Source organism: Panicum virgatum, chromosome 2N (assembly GCF_016808335.1).
Source record: "Panicum virgatum strain AP13 chromosome 2N, P.virgatum_v5, whole genome shotgun sequence".
NCBI lineage: Eukaryota > Viridiplantae > Streptophyta > Magnoliopsida > Poales > Poaceae > Panicum > Panicum virgatum.
The window spans coordinates 62,875,727-62,889,806 of NC_053146.1; the positions used below are offsets into that span (position 1 = coordinate 62,875,727).

Consider the following 14,080-nt stretch of genomic DNA (forward strand, 5'->3'; position numbering starts at 1 on the left):
TGTTCTCTTCGTGATCCTTCTTCCCTCCCCTTAAGTCCTTAACTGATGTCTCTAAAGTATTCTAAGAAGAAAATTGGAGAATACTGAGGCGTCCAGCACCTTGTCCAACCTTGGTCGACCTATGTCAACCAAAACAGACAACAAGGAATGGAGATACGCTTATGACCCTTGGTCGAACAATGAAGGACGATACTCTTATCACCACCTTTTTACAGATGAACTGCAGTGCTCTTTCTTTTAGCCATATCCTAATGGCCTGAGTATAGGAGTTTAGCATCCCCAGAAACTTAACACATGCATCCCATCCTAATGGCTTGAGTACAGGTCCAGCCCGGGCCACGATTGATCTTCGGATCACATTCATCGGTGTACGCATGCTTGAGGATCAGAACTAGTCATTCTGTCGAGGAATCTCCTATTCAATAGACGTACCAGGAATGGAGGAATCTTGAGAGTCGCGAGACGCTGAAACCACGTAACCAAGGAGCCTCGGCAAGGCAATCAAAATCTGAGGAGCAGTAACTGTTTTGCCAAACCTGCACCAGGAAGCAAACCGTGCCGTTTCCTCCATGACCCAATTACGGCCGGGGGACCTCTTGCAGCGGCATGAATTTCTGAAGCAGAAGCTCGCCTGCACAGCACAACGGTGTCCCGCCTTGTTAAAGCTCTCTCTGCAGATCGACGGCGACTGCGAGATGGGCAGTATGGCACCGATTTTCACATGCCTGCTTCTGGTTCGCCTGATAAGATTTTACCTGAAAGGCTTTTGTGGCTTCTATAGTCTATATGCAAACCTGTGCACTGTCTGGGACTCTTGCGTGAGAACTGAGAGCCACTTCACTTCATTGATTGCCAGCCCTGCCACTCGCATGCTGCGAGCACATGTGTGCCTAACTTGCCCGGTTTTTGCAAAGATAATGTTGGATTACTGGCCGAGTTTATCCTCGTTTCGCGCCTACAAATTGAGAGCCCCCTTGTGCCTTGGTGACACACACACACCAGCAGGACAGAAGTGAGTAGCAGAGAGGTCACACTGCCACAACTGCCGCGCCACGCTCCGACGACGACGATCGACGGCTGGCCAACCATGGCGTCGGCGGCGCGCCACCCTTGCTTCGGCGGCCTCCTCCCAGAGCGGCTCGGCTGCGTGCAGTGTAACTTCTGCGCCACCATCCAGCTGGTAAGTGGTAACAACAACGACTTCGATCGCCTGCGTGCTCTGAAAATTAAAACTTGCCGCGGTGAGCGCGCGATCTCACAGACACGGCGTGGATGCGTGTAAACACCCATGCAGGTGGGCGTGCCTAGCGGCGGCGGCGGCCTGCAGCTGAAGACGGTGGCCGTGCAGTGCGGCAGCTGCGGCGGCATCCTCTCCGTCACGTTGCCACCGTCGCCTCCGGCGGCGTACTCCGTCGAGCTACCACCGCAGGTTTCTTTCGTGACATGCATGCATGAGCTCCCGTCGGGCTCCTGAAGATATAGTATATATCATAAGTTCACAAAGCTGTGCCCGTCTGATGAAAATGAAACACAGGAGCCGGGCGCTGATCCGCCGCCAAGGGACTCGGACGAGAGCAGTGGAGAGGACAGGGAGACGGCGGCTGCGGTTGCAGAGAACCACGCGTTCCCTGCGGTTATGAAACGTAGGTGACATGACATGCAGTTTAATTTTGGAGTCTTTTCCTGCCGTCTTTCGAGTCCCTGCACTTTAACTGATTATAATTTTGAAACATTTGGCAGCTCCAGAGAGGAAGCAGCGGACGCCGTCGGCCTACAACTGCTTCATCAAGTAAGAAATGGCCAGAAATATAGTCACTCGTAATGCTACTGCACTTCCCACCTATTGCACAAGAAACATGTGCTCAATCTGTTCTCAGGGAGGAGATAAGGAGGATCAAGGCGACAGACCCTAACATCACCCACAAGGAGGCCTTCAGCGCTGCTTCTAAAAACGTAAGCAGTCTTCAGCTGACTGCAAAGCTCCAAACTGTTGCTGCCTCACTAATTTCTGCTTTGTTTGTACATCATTATCCATAAGATTTCTTCTTTCTTTTTTCTTTGCCAAAATTAATTATCATATGGGTTGCTTCAATGCAGTGGGCTCACTTACCAAGAATCCAGCAGAAGGAAAACTGAAAGATCTGCTCCTGCCGCATACATCTAGATCTGCAAGCTGCAAAGAGGGAAATCAATATTAACTGAGACCTGAATAAGGCAATGCTGTAGTCAAGTTCAGAAAAAAAGCAAGCATGATAGCAGATGAGTTGAATCCCTGGGCTTCCATGTTGACAGGGATGAAAGTGGTAATCTGAACTGTTAGAATAAATTTAATATTTTAAAATAGATATGTATAAAATTTGATGGTGATCATTTCTTATATTATCAAGCATATTATTACAAATAAGAATAAAATTTTGCATAAATTATTTTATGCATTATTTGCTCCCTACAACAAAAAAAGTGAAAAAAAATACCGAATTTGTTTCCGAATCCATACCGAATTTTATATCTATCATTTGAGAAAATATAGGATGAATTTAAGATTTATCTTTTATGAATCTTTACAAGCTCAATGCTCAAAACAAGAATACAAATTTGTATATAAGATTATATATCCTATTTATTCGCAAATCAAAGAAAAACGACAAAAAAACTGATTACCGAATAATTACCGTTTCCGACCGTTTTCATCCCTACATGTTGTACATAAACCTATGCATGTGCTGCCAGAACTTACAACCATGTGATAAATGCAGTATTGTTTGCAGCTCTTATATCAGCTGCAGTATTGACAGAACTAGGATATTATACCAAACCTAATGCCAACATCACCGCAGCAGGACGAGCACTAGTTAAACACAGTTTTCTGGAATTAAGCTGGTTTATAAAACTTGCCCAACCAGCTCTAGTGGTAAACATGATATATTTTTAAGTAACTTCATTAACATCCATAATTCAGCTGCTGTTCCCTTCATTGGAACAATACAGAAAAAGAAATGGCAGGGGAAAACTGAGGTTGATATTACACAAACATCTCAAACTATATTTTTGATCCAAGCTAGCGTATCAAAGCATCACTCTTTCGATGCAGGCATCAACCGGAGCCTTTCCTCAGAAGCTTTTCCCGAACCATTCTCCTCCGATAAAAGCGCCTGCAGGTCACTTCCATTTGCCAGGCTGTTGAACTCCACTGATTTCGAGGGTAGCGCAGGATAACGCCGCTGGCAAAGGGTCATTAGCCTCTTGATCGACTGAAGGTACTTGCGAGTGGTCTCGTCATTCATGATATGGGCAACACTGTTTGTGTAGATCTTTTCACGGGCAGAACGCTCATGGATACCAACCATAGTGACTCCAATGGGCCATGGTGCGTTCCCAATGGCCAGCTTGATGTATTGGTCCATTGCTGCTAAATAGTCACGCTTCATACAGCATTCAACAATAACGAGCAATGCTTGACGGATGTCATCAGGAAGAACCTAAACACATTCAACAATAGCTGGTGTCAGAGTTGCCAAGCAACTTAAGGAAAGACCAAGATAACATTAGTAGTAATAACGTAAACAATATTTCAGATGCGCATCAAGATTGTTTAGCTGATTGCAGAATTAAAGCCTAGGTCAGAACCTATTTACCAAAAAATTTGGGACCACAGTATGCCAGAATTAGAATCTGCACTAGTACAGAACATATGCGAATGAATGAAAAATCAGACCTTTGAATGTTTTCAGAAAATGCGTGTATGAAGGTAAGGCTACATATTTCACACAACAATACACTCAATTATCTTGCATTCCACGAATCTTCAAAGAATTCTTTTCACCAATTAGTAAATTTGACAGGCAGAATGTGAGAACTCCAAATATTTGGGACACACTAACTGTCTCTGTTCATTTGTAGGTACTCTTTGCATGCATAAGAGGTATACTGAACTTGCAAATAATACATGCTGTAAAAGGGACTTAAAGTACACTCTTATAAGAAGAGTGTTTATTTTACTTATCCGACAAACAATGAGTAGCAGACAACTTCACATCAAATGTAAATCAAAATTATTTTTCAAGAGACCATGAGATTAGTGTAGAAGTAACACACATAATTTGTGGGAATGGCCAAATATAAATTGCTCAAGACTAAGTATCACACTGACTGAGAAACAACATGCCTTTCTGGTATGTTTTGCATGATGGCATAGATATTCCATTAGTACATATCTCTTGCAGATAATAGTAGCATGCGTAATCACAGGAAGACCATTTTCATCTTTAGGTACAAGCCTACCAATCTTTATCTCAGCTACTTCCACACGGTCAGTTTCATATACTAACAAAATGCCAGTGATACAGACTGAGCCCGAATGGTTGTTGAAACCATGCAAATACAAAATGTTCGTAATTGGTTGGCATCATCTTAACAGAAATTGTGGTTACAGAACACAAATTTTCATGTTACTGAAGAAATATCAGTCGAACATTTATAAATCTTACGGCGGCGGTGGGGGAGCACATTTCATAACATTCAACAAGTGACCGTAGGCCCAACAAAATCAAGGTATGTTTTAGGGTCACTATCTTAGTTCCCTCCAACATCTCAAAACTAGGTTGCTATATATGCTCTGAAGCGCTTTCCTGAAACAAGCAAGACATTTTGAAACACAAGACCCAAAATGATTTAAGCAACAGTTTCCAAATCTGGTGAAAACTATGCTGAAGGTCATCTGTTCTTTCTAATCTAGCTTACAAGACCTAAAATTGAATTCATCAGTCATCATGCCAACTAGTTGCTCAAAATCCTAAATTTTCAGGTACACATCACTGCAATGAGCTTCATTTTAAGTTCTCTTTCTATTCATTCAATTTACTAACTAGATTTTCGCATAACTGTTTCTATTTCAAGTGTGATCAAATTAATAGCAAAATATAAACAAACCACAAATGGGAATTTGCATAAGAATTCATTTATACCTTCTTCCTGCAGAACTCGAACAGGGGGCTGAGATACCGCGCACACTGCTTAAATGTTGCAACCATTGACTTCCCTTTTGCAGTCCGCTTCTCCAGCTCTGACATCTCATCCAGCTCCTGGTTCCACTCGTTAAGCAGCTTCTTGAAGAACACCAAAATCTTGTCTTCATTGCAAAGCTCCTCAAACTTGGTCCTCATCCTCTTGGAGTCCTTGTCTGCTTCGGCATCATCCCCGCGACCCTTGCCGTCCCCATCATCTGCACTGTCCCCAGCAGGTCCTCCGTCACCACCATCACCGCCACCGACCCGCTTCCCCTTGCCCTTGGCGTAGGTATCCCTCCCTGACTTTTGCCGCTTGCGCATCTCGATCATGTCGCGGAGGAAGTCGTTGGTCTGCCCCTCGGTCATGTCGATGTCATCGATGTCATCTATGACGCCGGACTTGAGAATGAGCTTGAAGCGCGCGAGGCGGGCGTCGTCGTCCTCCCCGAAGAGCGTGACGGGCTCGCGCAGCACGCGGAGGCGCCGCACCACCTCGTGCCGCGGGAGGTCGAGCTCGTCGATGCGGCGCTCCTCGGATAGCAGCGCCTCCTCCTGCGTGGTCTTCTTCGGCGCGAGGGCGGGCGGGACGGAGGCCGCCGCCGCGGAGGTGGAGGAGCTAGGGTTAGGGTTCCCCGCCGTCGCCTGGGCCGCGGCGTCGGGGTTGCTGGGGTCGGAGCCCGCTGCGCCTGCGGCGGAATCGGGGGGCGGCGCAGATGCGCCGGCCTTGGCGAGGAGCTGGCGTTGCTCGTCGCGGCGCTTCTGGAGCTGCTTCTGCTCCAGCTCCGACCGCCGCACGAAGCTCTTCCCGCCGAAGTCGGCCGACGCCGCCTTCCGCTTCTTCTCCAGCTCCCGCTTCAGCAGATCCATCGCGCCCCGCCCAGACGGCTTCGATTCTCCGAGAGGCGGTGGCGCGGTGCTGCACCGCCGTGGAGCGCCGGCGCGGATATGTGAGCCGAAGTCGGTGTGTTTCGGCGTCGGTGTGTTTGACCGCACCCCGCCACCAACTTGTCTTCCGTGGCTGCTTTTTTTTTTTTATGGTCACCGGGGGCGGGGAGAGCATCCCCACCTGAATTTTGATTAACAGGCTTTTTGCAAGTCAAAAGTTTTACACTTGGTTTTCCCTAAATTTAGGGAAAAACAGGGGGCCAAAAAATTGGAAAGGGATTACATATTCGAAAAGAGAAAACACCAGGCTTCGTTCACTGCGTAGTCTGCTGACTTCCACCTATAGCTCCATTCTCGAGCATCAGTTTTGCAGGCACACCAGAGTCTCTCATGCGAAGGGGGGAGGCTGTTGAACACCACCTCGTTGCGGTGCTTCCACAAGTTCCAGCATACTAGCAGAAGAAAGCTGTCGTAGTGCTTGGCCGGGATTGTTGCTGGGCGCGGCACCTTCCAGACTTCCTGCACGGCGCACCCTTGAGTATCCACGCCTAGTTTGCTCCAAGCCTGAGCTGCAAAGGAACATGTCAGGAAGAGATGATCGCAGTCCTCATCTCCACTCTTGCATAGCTCGCATGAAGCTTCTTCCAGTATGTGCTTGTGCTTCAGGTTAGCACGACAGTTGAGGCATTGCAGCACGAGTAGCCATCCAAAGAACTGTACCCGTGGTGGTGCCTTGTTCTTCCACACAAAATCTGCAAAAGTGCATTCTGGTGCTCCGGTCGCAAGCATGGTTAGCCGGTAGATAGGCCCTGTTTTCAGTTCGGTCTTCATCTCTGAAAGCGGCGAGAAATGCTGGTCGTCGGCGTCAGTCAGCTCAAGGTGTTCGAGGATCGCCTTGACTGCAGCCAGTTCTTCCCTGGCACCGGCAGAAAAACGTGATGCCAGGAAAGGCTCGATCCCATTGCGGTGCACCTCAGCCACCGAGGCCTCCGTTGTGGTAGCATGGCTGTATAGGAGCGGGAATTTATTCATGAGTCGGCCCTGAGACAGCCATTTATCCTGCCAGAAGCTGGTTGTCTCCCCGTTCTCCACTTTGCTCACGGTTACTGCACGGAACATAGGCAGCAGCTCCTCAAGGTCGCGCCAGTGCGCTCCGGCTATGTCCCCATGCATCGATATCATATCGATTTTGCTGCGCAGTGGCTGCTTTTTTTTTCCTGACAAGTCTACCGTATGACAAGTCTACCGTAGCTATTACTAATAAACACGCCGCAGAAGACCGAGCTTAGCTCGGGTGGCTGCTGCGAGGGTGTTCGCCCAGCCCGCCTGCGTTCCATTGATCGGACCAGGTGCGGATTTGCCAAGTGTACAGTTTCCGTTTGGATGCTTTCGAATATTGTCTCTCACTTGTGAAGCTACAACGGGATCGTGATGTGCCCGTCACCTACGGAGAATTTTAGTGATCTCGAGAAGGACACGATCTAAAAATTTGAGTGTAGTTGTATGTTTGTTTGTATATATATGGTGTGAGTGAAGTGTGCATGTATAGAATGAGTGTGAATATATATAAACAGATACTACAGCTTACAGCTGTACCCAGACGAGAGTCTTAAAAAAACACGCCGCAGAGGATCCGGCCCGTTTCAACTTCCCAAATCCCAATCGCGAGAGGAGGGGGGCGTTTGCCGTTGCCGACCATGTCGCAGCAGCCGCCGCCGCCGCCGCCGTATCGGCCGTACAGGCAGGTGCGGGCGGCGACGCCCCACACACGCGCGGTCTCCTGCGTGCGCTTCTCCCCCTGCGGGCGCCTCCTCGCGACGGCGTCCCTCGACGGGACGGTCGCGCTGCTCTCCCCGTCCTCGCTCGCCGTAATCGCCGTCCTGCGCGGCCAAACCGACGGCGTCTCCGACCTGTGCTGGTCCACGGAGTCGTTCTACCTCTGCACCGCCTCCGACGACCGCACCCTCCGCATCTGGGACATCCGCCCCGTCCTCGCCGGCGGCGCCCAGGCCGACCCCGGCGCCGACCGCTGCGTCCGCGTGCTCAGGGGGCACACCAACTTCGTCTTCAGCGCCAACTTCAACCCGCAGACCAGCTCGCAGGTCGCCTCCGGGGGGTTCGACTGTACAGTGCGCATCTGGGACGTCAAGACCGGCCGATGTACCCGTGCCATCGACGCGCACAACGAGCCCGTCACCTCCGTGCACTTCATTAGGGACGGCTCAATCATTGTCTCGGGAAGCCATGACGGGAGCTGCAAGATTTGGGACGCCAAGACTGGGGCTTGCCTCAAGACGGTCATCGACGACATGAAGCCCGCCGTGTCCTTCTCCATGTTCTCGCCCAATGGCAAGTTCATCCTCGTCGCCACGCTTGATGACTCACTGGTATGACCAATTAATTCACTCCTGATTCATAATACTTATCTAGTGATCAACTCCTTATAACAGTGTAAAGTCTTTGAGATGAGATTGTTTGAGTAAGCTCTAATCGAAGTTCAAAACCTTTAGGCGTTATGAATTGCAGATTGATCATAGATATTTACTCATTTAGGGTGGGAACTCCTGCTATTTTCTTGCAATATGCAAACCATGGTGCCTAGCATAATCTGTTTCAAGTATTTTTGGGTGTCTAGGTAACATTAATCCATTTTGATTTAGGTAACTGCAAATTCTAGATGGTTTTGTCCTAATTTTCAGCTTCAATTGAATTTCTCTTGACTATGAACCAAAAGTTAGAACCCATCTCAACTATGCTGCCTCAAGCTACAGTGTCGATCTTCGCAAGCAGATAACAGATCTGCTCTGTCTTCAAAGAGCAGCAATGCTGTTTTATTCTCCCTAAAAGAAAATCTTCTTCACAAGCAAAATGTCACTTCCAGTCCTATAATTTACTATTACTGAGGGAACTTAGTGTATCTTTTTTTTGTCAATAGATGCCCGACTTTTTAAACCAACAAATACATCTACCAAATGACTCTTCAGGTGCATGACAAATTTGTTTATACTTCCATACTAGTTTCTGTTGAAGTTATCTTTCTCTGTCTGTAATGTTATATGCTTTGAGTCTTTTTGAGTTGTGATAAGTAAACAAGGACACAAAGGATTTGAAACCTTGGTTATCCTGGTTGTTAAGGAGCTGCTCAAATGGGTTGTATGTATAGCACGTAGCAGTGCTTGTATTGTAATTCCTCATACATCAATTATGGCTGCAATCTTGTTGGCATGGAAGCTGCATGTGCCAGCACCAGGGATGGGAAATTTAGATATTAAACTACTGCTGTCTGACATAATAAGTAAAAACTTTTTAGCCATAGCAAGAGAAAATTAATCCTAGGGTCATTGAATTTTAGGTTGATTCTATGAAGCAATAGGAGCAAGTTTTGAAATTTGCTTATTTGCATATTGTCTGGTTGTTTCCTTTTTTTTTTGTTTGCTAAAATTTCATCATTGTAATATATGTGCGCATTTAACATATTGCCATGAATATTTCAAGTGAAGCTTCATGTGGAAAATTAGCACCTGTCCTTGATGTAATTTGATCCATGACAACTACTGCGCATAAATAATGCCCCGTCGAGCTTCATGTAGGCTAGTTAATTGCTAGTTATTTCATATTTTCATGTCATGTATCTGAGAAACTTTGTTATGTTGAATGCTCCGTAGTAGTTACCTGGCAATTTTATTCATGATGCTAGTTATGCTTTCCATTCAATGCAATATGATCAAATTAATTCGTTCAAAGTTTTATGGTTGCTGGAAATTTGCTTCTTAATTTTGTTCTTGACACCCTGCAGAAACTATGCAACTTTGCTACCGGCAAGTTCTTGAAGGTATACAGTGGACATGTGAACAGAGTATACTGTATCCAGTCTGCGTTTTCCATTACAAATGGGAAGTACATTGTAAGTGGATCAGAAGACAACTGTGTGTACATATGGGATCTGCAAGGGAGAAATATCCTTCAGAAACTGGAAGGCCATACTGACACTGTCGTCTCCGTGTCCTGCCATCCAACAGAGAACAAGATTGCTTCCGGTGGCCTTGATAATGATAGGACTGTGAGACTATGGGTTCAAGATAGCTGAACTTTGCAAAACAAAAAAAATTGTAGGGATAATTAGCTCTTGTGAACTTTACTCAAACTGAAAGCAGCACTTACATCTCAGGTGGCAAAAGAGACATTAAAGTTGACCTTGCAGTACACTGTTTTAAGATAATGTGTTAGAATGTCGACAGATGAACAGATCTCCTATTGTTATATGAGATATGTGCACAGTGGCTGTTGTCAAATACTCGAATCAATATTGTCCTCATAATTTGTGAAGGTGCAGCCTCTAGCTGTGTAGATTTATGAACATACATATCTCGATAAGTAACTAGCAATGTGCTCCCTGGGAAAATTAGGTTCGGAACATCTGCCCGAACTGTCAACTGCAACAACTTTTGATCGCCCAGTCTCCTTGTCATACTTATAGCACACGTACACAGTGCCTGCGACAACGGATGGAAAGACGGTCAAGATTGAGCGATCCATGCCCATGAACAAGGCGTGTCGCCTTGGTATGGGCACCATGTCTCTCTTGTCCAGGTTCACCCGGTACGCTGTGTACCTTCCACAAAAGTTAGTGCTGGTAGGACACAGCACGCAGTGGACAAAGGACCAGCTCTCCGTCCCTGTCGACGAGGTGTGCCATGTCTGACCAACTAAACCGGCGGCCGCAGTGTGGTTTCAGATCGACGGCCGCCACCAGCCGCGGCGGCTGGCTCGCCGTGGCTTCCAGCACCACCGAGATGCTCTCGAAGGTGACGCAGTAGAAGCGGCCCGCGAAGGACGCGGCTGACTTGAGGTTTTCGACGGGTCCTAGCTGCGTCCAGCACTTGTCGCCGGGCCTGGCGACGGCTACGGCGGAATTGCCGTAATGGAGCGCGACCGACGAGCCGCCGGCGAGGCCGGCGCTCCTCACGCGGAAGTCGTCGGTTATCCTGTAGGCCTTGGACGCGCTCGTCGGGAAGAGCAGCGAGGTCGCGCGCGGCAGGCTTGCGCGCTGCCCCGTCAGCGGGTTGTGGAGCTGGACGGCGAGGGTGTCCTTCCGGCACAGGACGACGAGGCCCTCGGCGGTGGGCCCGAAGAGGTAGTAGCGGCGGCGGAGGTCCGGGAGGCGCACGTGGATGCACTCGCCGGTGGAGGCGTTCAGGAAGGACCGCCGGCTGCGGACGGCGTTGGAGGAGGCGGAGCGCGGCGGGATCATGGCCCACCGCCGCGGGTGGAACCGGGGGTCGAAGACGTCGTGAGCGCGCGGGTCCGCGCAGGACGCGCGCCACGCGGCGCACACCGCGCGGAAGCGGACGTAGCCGGCGACGTCGTCGGAGAGGACGCGCTCGGCGATCAGCCCCAGCGGCCCGGCGCTCAGGTCGTTGGCCCAGTCCCTCCTCCTCCTGTAGTAGTGGGTGAGTCCGGGAGCCCGGCAGGACTGTGAGCGCGCGCGTTTCGCTCGCCGGCGATCGTTGTCTAGCGGCTCCCGGTGGTGTTCAGCAGTCGAGGCCATGTCCAGAAACCTACCGGTGTCCTGAGAGAGGCTTGTCGTACGCCGCGGGCTTGATGAGCCGTTTGGTCACCAAATCCAATGGTGGTTTCGCTTCTATTTTACTGCCCGGGACTTTGTCCGTCAGAAACTCGGATCCGAATCTGGGAGATAAACCGATGATGGAAAAGGAGACGGACGCGGCTACAAGTAAACATGACTAAACCGATATGATCTTTACTTTTTTTTCGCAACCGTGTCTGAGCACGTTTTTCATTAAGAGGACCGATATGATCTTTACACTCCTCATTGGCAATCAACCCTGAATGCAAGCATATCTCTAACTTTAACTTTAACCATGTTTACTGAAAATCAGAAAATATATGGAGTAGCGAATGCAAAGCATTTCAAATCATGGGCACTAGATTCATGAAAGCACGTGGCCTTGTCGTCCTCGCCAAAGTTGAGTTCGGCGGCGCTTGCACCCAGGAGATCAAAGGCGACAGCATCTGCTTTCCTGCCATGGTCGCACACGTAGACGGTGTCGGTGCTGATGGACGAGGAAATCTTGGCGGACACCGACACTGAACGACCACTGGAAAGGAACAAGGCTTGTCCGCCCAGCCCGCGCGTCGGCACCACGTCGCCCGTGTCCAGCTTCGCCTGGTACGTCATGTACCTCTCGCCTCTGCGGGTGAGCTCGGTGTTCCGATGGACAAGGATCAGGTCCCCGCCGTCGTCGTACACCGGGTACATCCAGTCGTTGCAACTCCATCGTTGTCCGCCGGCCAGTCTGTGGTCGGCGACCGGCGCCAGCCGCGGCTTCCGGTCCGCCGCGGTCTCCACCACCGAGATGCTCTTGTGGGTGACGCAGTACAGGCGGCCCGCGTACGGCATCACTGCCGCCATCGTTGGCTCGATGCTATGGTGCGCGAGATCGTCGAGCGACAAGCGCGTCCATTGCTCATCGCCGGGCTTGGCGACGGCTAGCATGCCTCGTTCGTCACTGGTGTCGTACAGGAGCGCCACCGTCGAGTCGTCGGCGAGGCCCGCGCTGCGCACGGTGATGAAGGAACCAAGCCTGAGGTCTACCCAGAGTGTCTGCAGCATCGTGTCCGCGCACGGCAAGTCGGTGAGCCGCCCCGTGAGCGGGTTGAGGAGCTGGACGACGTGGTCGTCCTTCCGGCACAGGACGAGGAGGCCCTCGGCAGTGGTCCCGAGGAAGTAGTTGCTGCGGAGGTCCGGGATGCGCGCGCGGGCGCACTCGCCGGTGGAGACGTTCAGGAAGCGCCGCCGGCCGCTGCGGCTGTTGTAGGCGCGCGGGAGCATGGTCCACCGCCGGGGGTGGAACCGGCGGTCGGCGACGCCCGGGTCCGCGCAGGACGCGCGCCACGCGGCGCACACCGCGCGGAAGCGGAGGTAGCTGGAGACGTCGCTGGAGAGGAGGCGCTCGGCGATCAGCCCCGCCGGCCCGGACGTCAGGCTCGCCCAGCCCCTGCGTCACGTACGCCGCCGCAACAGGAGCTCCGGTTCAGATGAAGATCGATGGATAATGGAAGGCGAAGCTTTTGCGATCGACGGAGAAGCAGATGCGTACGCGTACCCGTCCGAGTGGAGCGCCGCCGGCGGGTCGGCGACTCCGGTGCGAGCTCGCTTCGCACGAGTTTCCGGTGCCATCGTATCCACAAGTCGTGGCGTGGCGTGGCGTGGCGGCCCCGTGTTGCGCCGCCGCCTCCGGGCCTCGGCGTTGGACTCGTTTGAGGTGAGCTCAATTTGTTGACATCATTCTACTACAGACTAGGAGAGTATCCGAATCGTAACCCACGAGAATATGAAGAATATCTACATGCGATACGCTAGCAACAGAAAAGGCGAACAAATCAGAGGCTGTATAGAAAAGAATCTCTGTGCGTGCATCTTATATTGGGATCTAAACTATGTTGGGTGTGATCTCCAGGTCCGATCCAAAAATCGGGCCAAATCTCTTTTGATCGCGCCCTGATTAGGAGCGCCCAGTCAATGCGACTGGTGGGCCCCGTCGCCAGCACTTTATTAAGAACGGAAAGGGGGCCAGACACGGTATCCCGAGTTGACCGCTGCCAGAAACCATTCCCACAGTCCCGATCCGATCTCGGGGAGCGCTAGGCCGACGGGAAGCTCCGCCAGCGCCCCTCTCCTCCACCATGACGTTCACCGGCATCACTCCCGTCGCTGGACAGTGCCGGTGGAGGCCAGAGGGCTTCCGCTACCCACGTCGACCACCGTCGCCGCCGGACCCACGCCTAGACGACCCCGACCTCCTCTGTGCCATCGGCGCCATGGCCTCCGCTCTTCTGTATCGACTCTCGCGGATGGTCTGCGCCCCCTCACTCATCTCTCTCCCTCTCTGTCTATCCCTTGTATTAGATTAGGGATGAATCCTCTTGTAACCCTACTCAGAAGTTGTACCCCATACTCGATTTGTACATCTAGAGAAGATCCTACTAAGAAATGAAGAATCTTTGATTCTAACATTGGAATCATTCGCCGATCTAGATGTAGATCGGAGTTTTGGGGAAAGTTTTACTCAGATCTACGCTCAGAAAGTAGAAGGAGATGAAAGAAATCGAGTCTCAGTCTCGAATCGAACAAGAACACAAGAACCCTAACCCTAGACTCGTGAAAC

The 14,080-nt window shown here is 50.5% G+C and overlaps 4 protein-coding genes across 4 annotated transcripts; 2 read left to right on the plus strand and 2 right to left on the minus strand.

Moving 5' to 3' along the window:
* Positions 1-1,087: 1,087 nt before the first annotated feature.
* LOC120662886 (protein YABBY 7-like) lies at positions 1,088-2,136 on the plus strand. Its single transcript, XM_039941946.1, has 6 exons — positions 1,088-1,180; positions 1,295-1,429; positions 1,535-1,643; positions 1,741-1,789; positions 1,878-1,953; positions 2,098-2,136. Exons 1-6 carry the CDS (start codon positions 1,088-1,090, stop codon positions 2,134-2,136), a joined length of 501 nt encoding a protein of 166 aa, XP_039797880.1.
* A 726-nt stretch (positions 2,137-2,862) lies between these two features.
* Positions 2,863-6,003, minus strand: LOC120661741 (pre-mRNA-splicing factor 18-like). Its single transcript, XM_039940663.1, has 2 exons — positions 4,965-6,003; positions 2,863-3,479 (listed from the first exon to the last, which is right to left on the minus strand). Exons 1-2 carry the CDS (start codon positions 5,871-5,873, stop codon positions 3,075-3,077), a joined length of 1,314 nt encoding a protein of 437 aa, XP_039796597.1. The 5' UTR covers positions 5,874-6,003; the 3' UTR covers positions 2,863-3,074.
* Positions 6,004-7,489: 1,486 nt separating this feature from the next.
* On the plus strand, positions 7,490-10,250 carry LOC120661742 (COMPASS-like H3K4 histone methylase component WDR5B). The gene is made up of 2 exons (XM_039940664.1): positions 7,490-8,278; positions 9,688-10,250. Exons 1-2 carry the CDS (start codon positions 7,589-7,591, stop codon positions 9,976-9,978), a joined length of 981 nt encoding a protein of 326 aa, XP_039796598.1. The 5' UTR covers positions 7,490-7,588; the 3' UTR covers positions 9,979-10,250.
* A 1,511-nt stretch (positions 10,251-11,761) lies between these two features.
* LOC120658985 lies at positions 11,762-13,300 on the minus strand. Its single transcript, XM_039937078.1, has one exon. It carries the CDS (start codon positions 12,742-12,744, stop codon positions 11,788-11,790), a length of 957 nt encoding a protein of 318 aa, XP_039793012.1. The 5' UTR covers positions 12,745-13,300; the 3' UTR covers positions 11,762-11,787.
* Between the last annotated feature and the right edge of the window lie 780 nt (positions 13,301-14,080).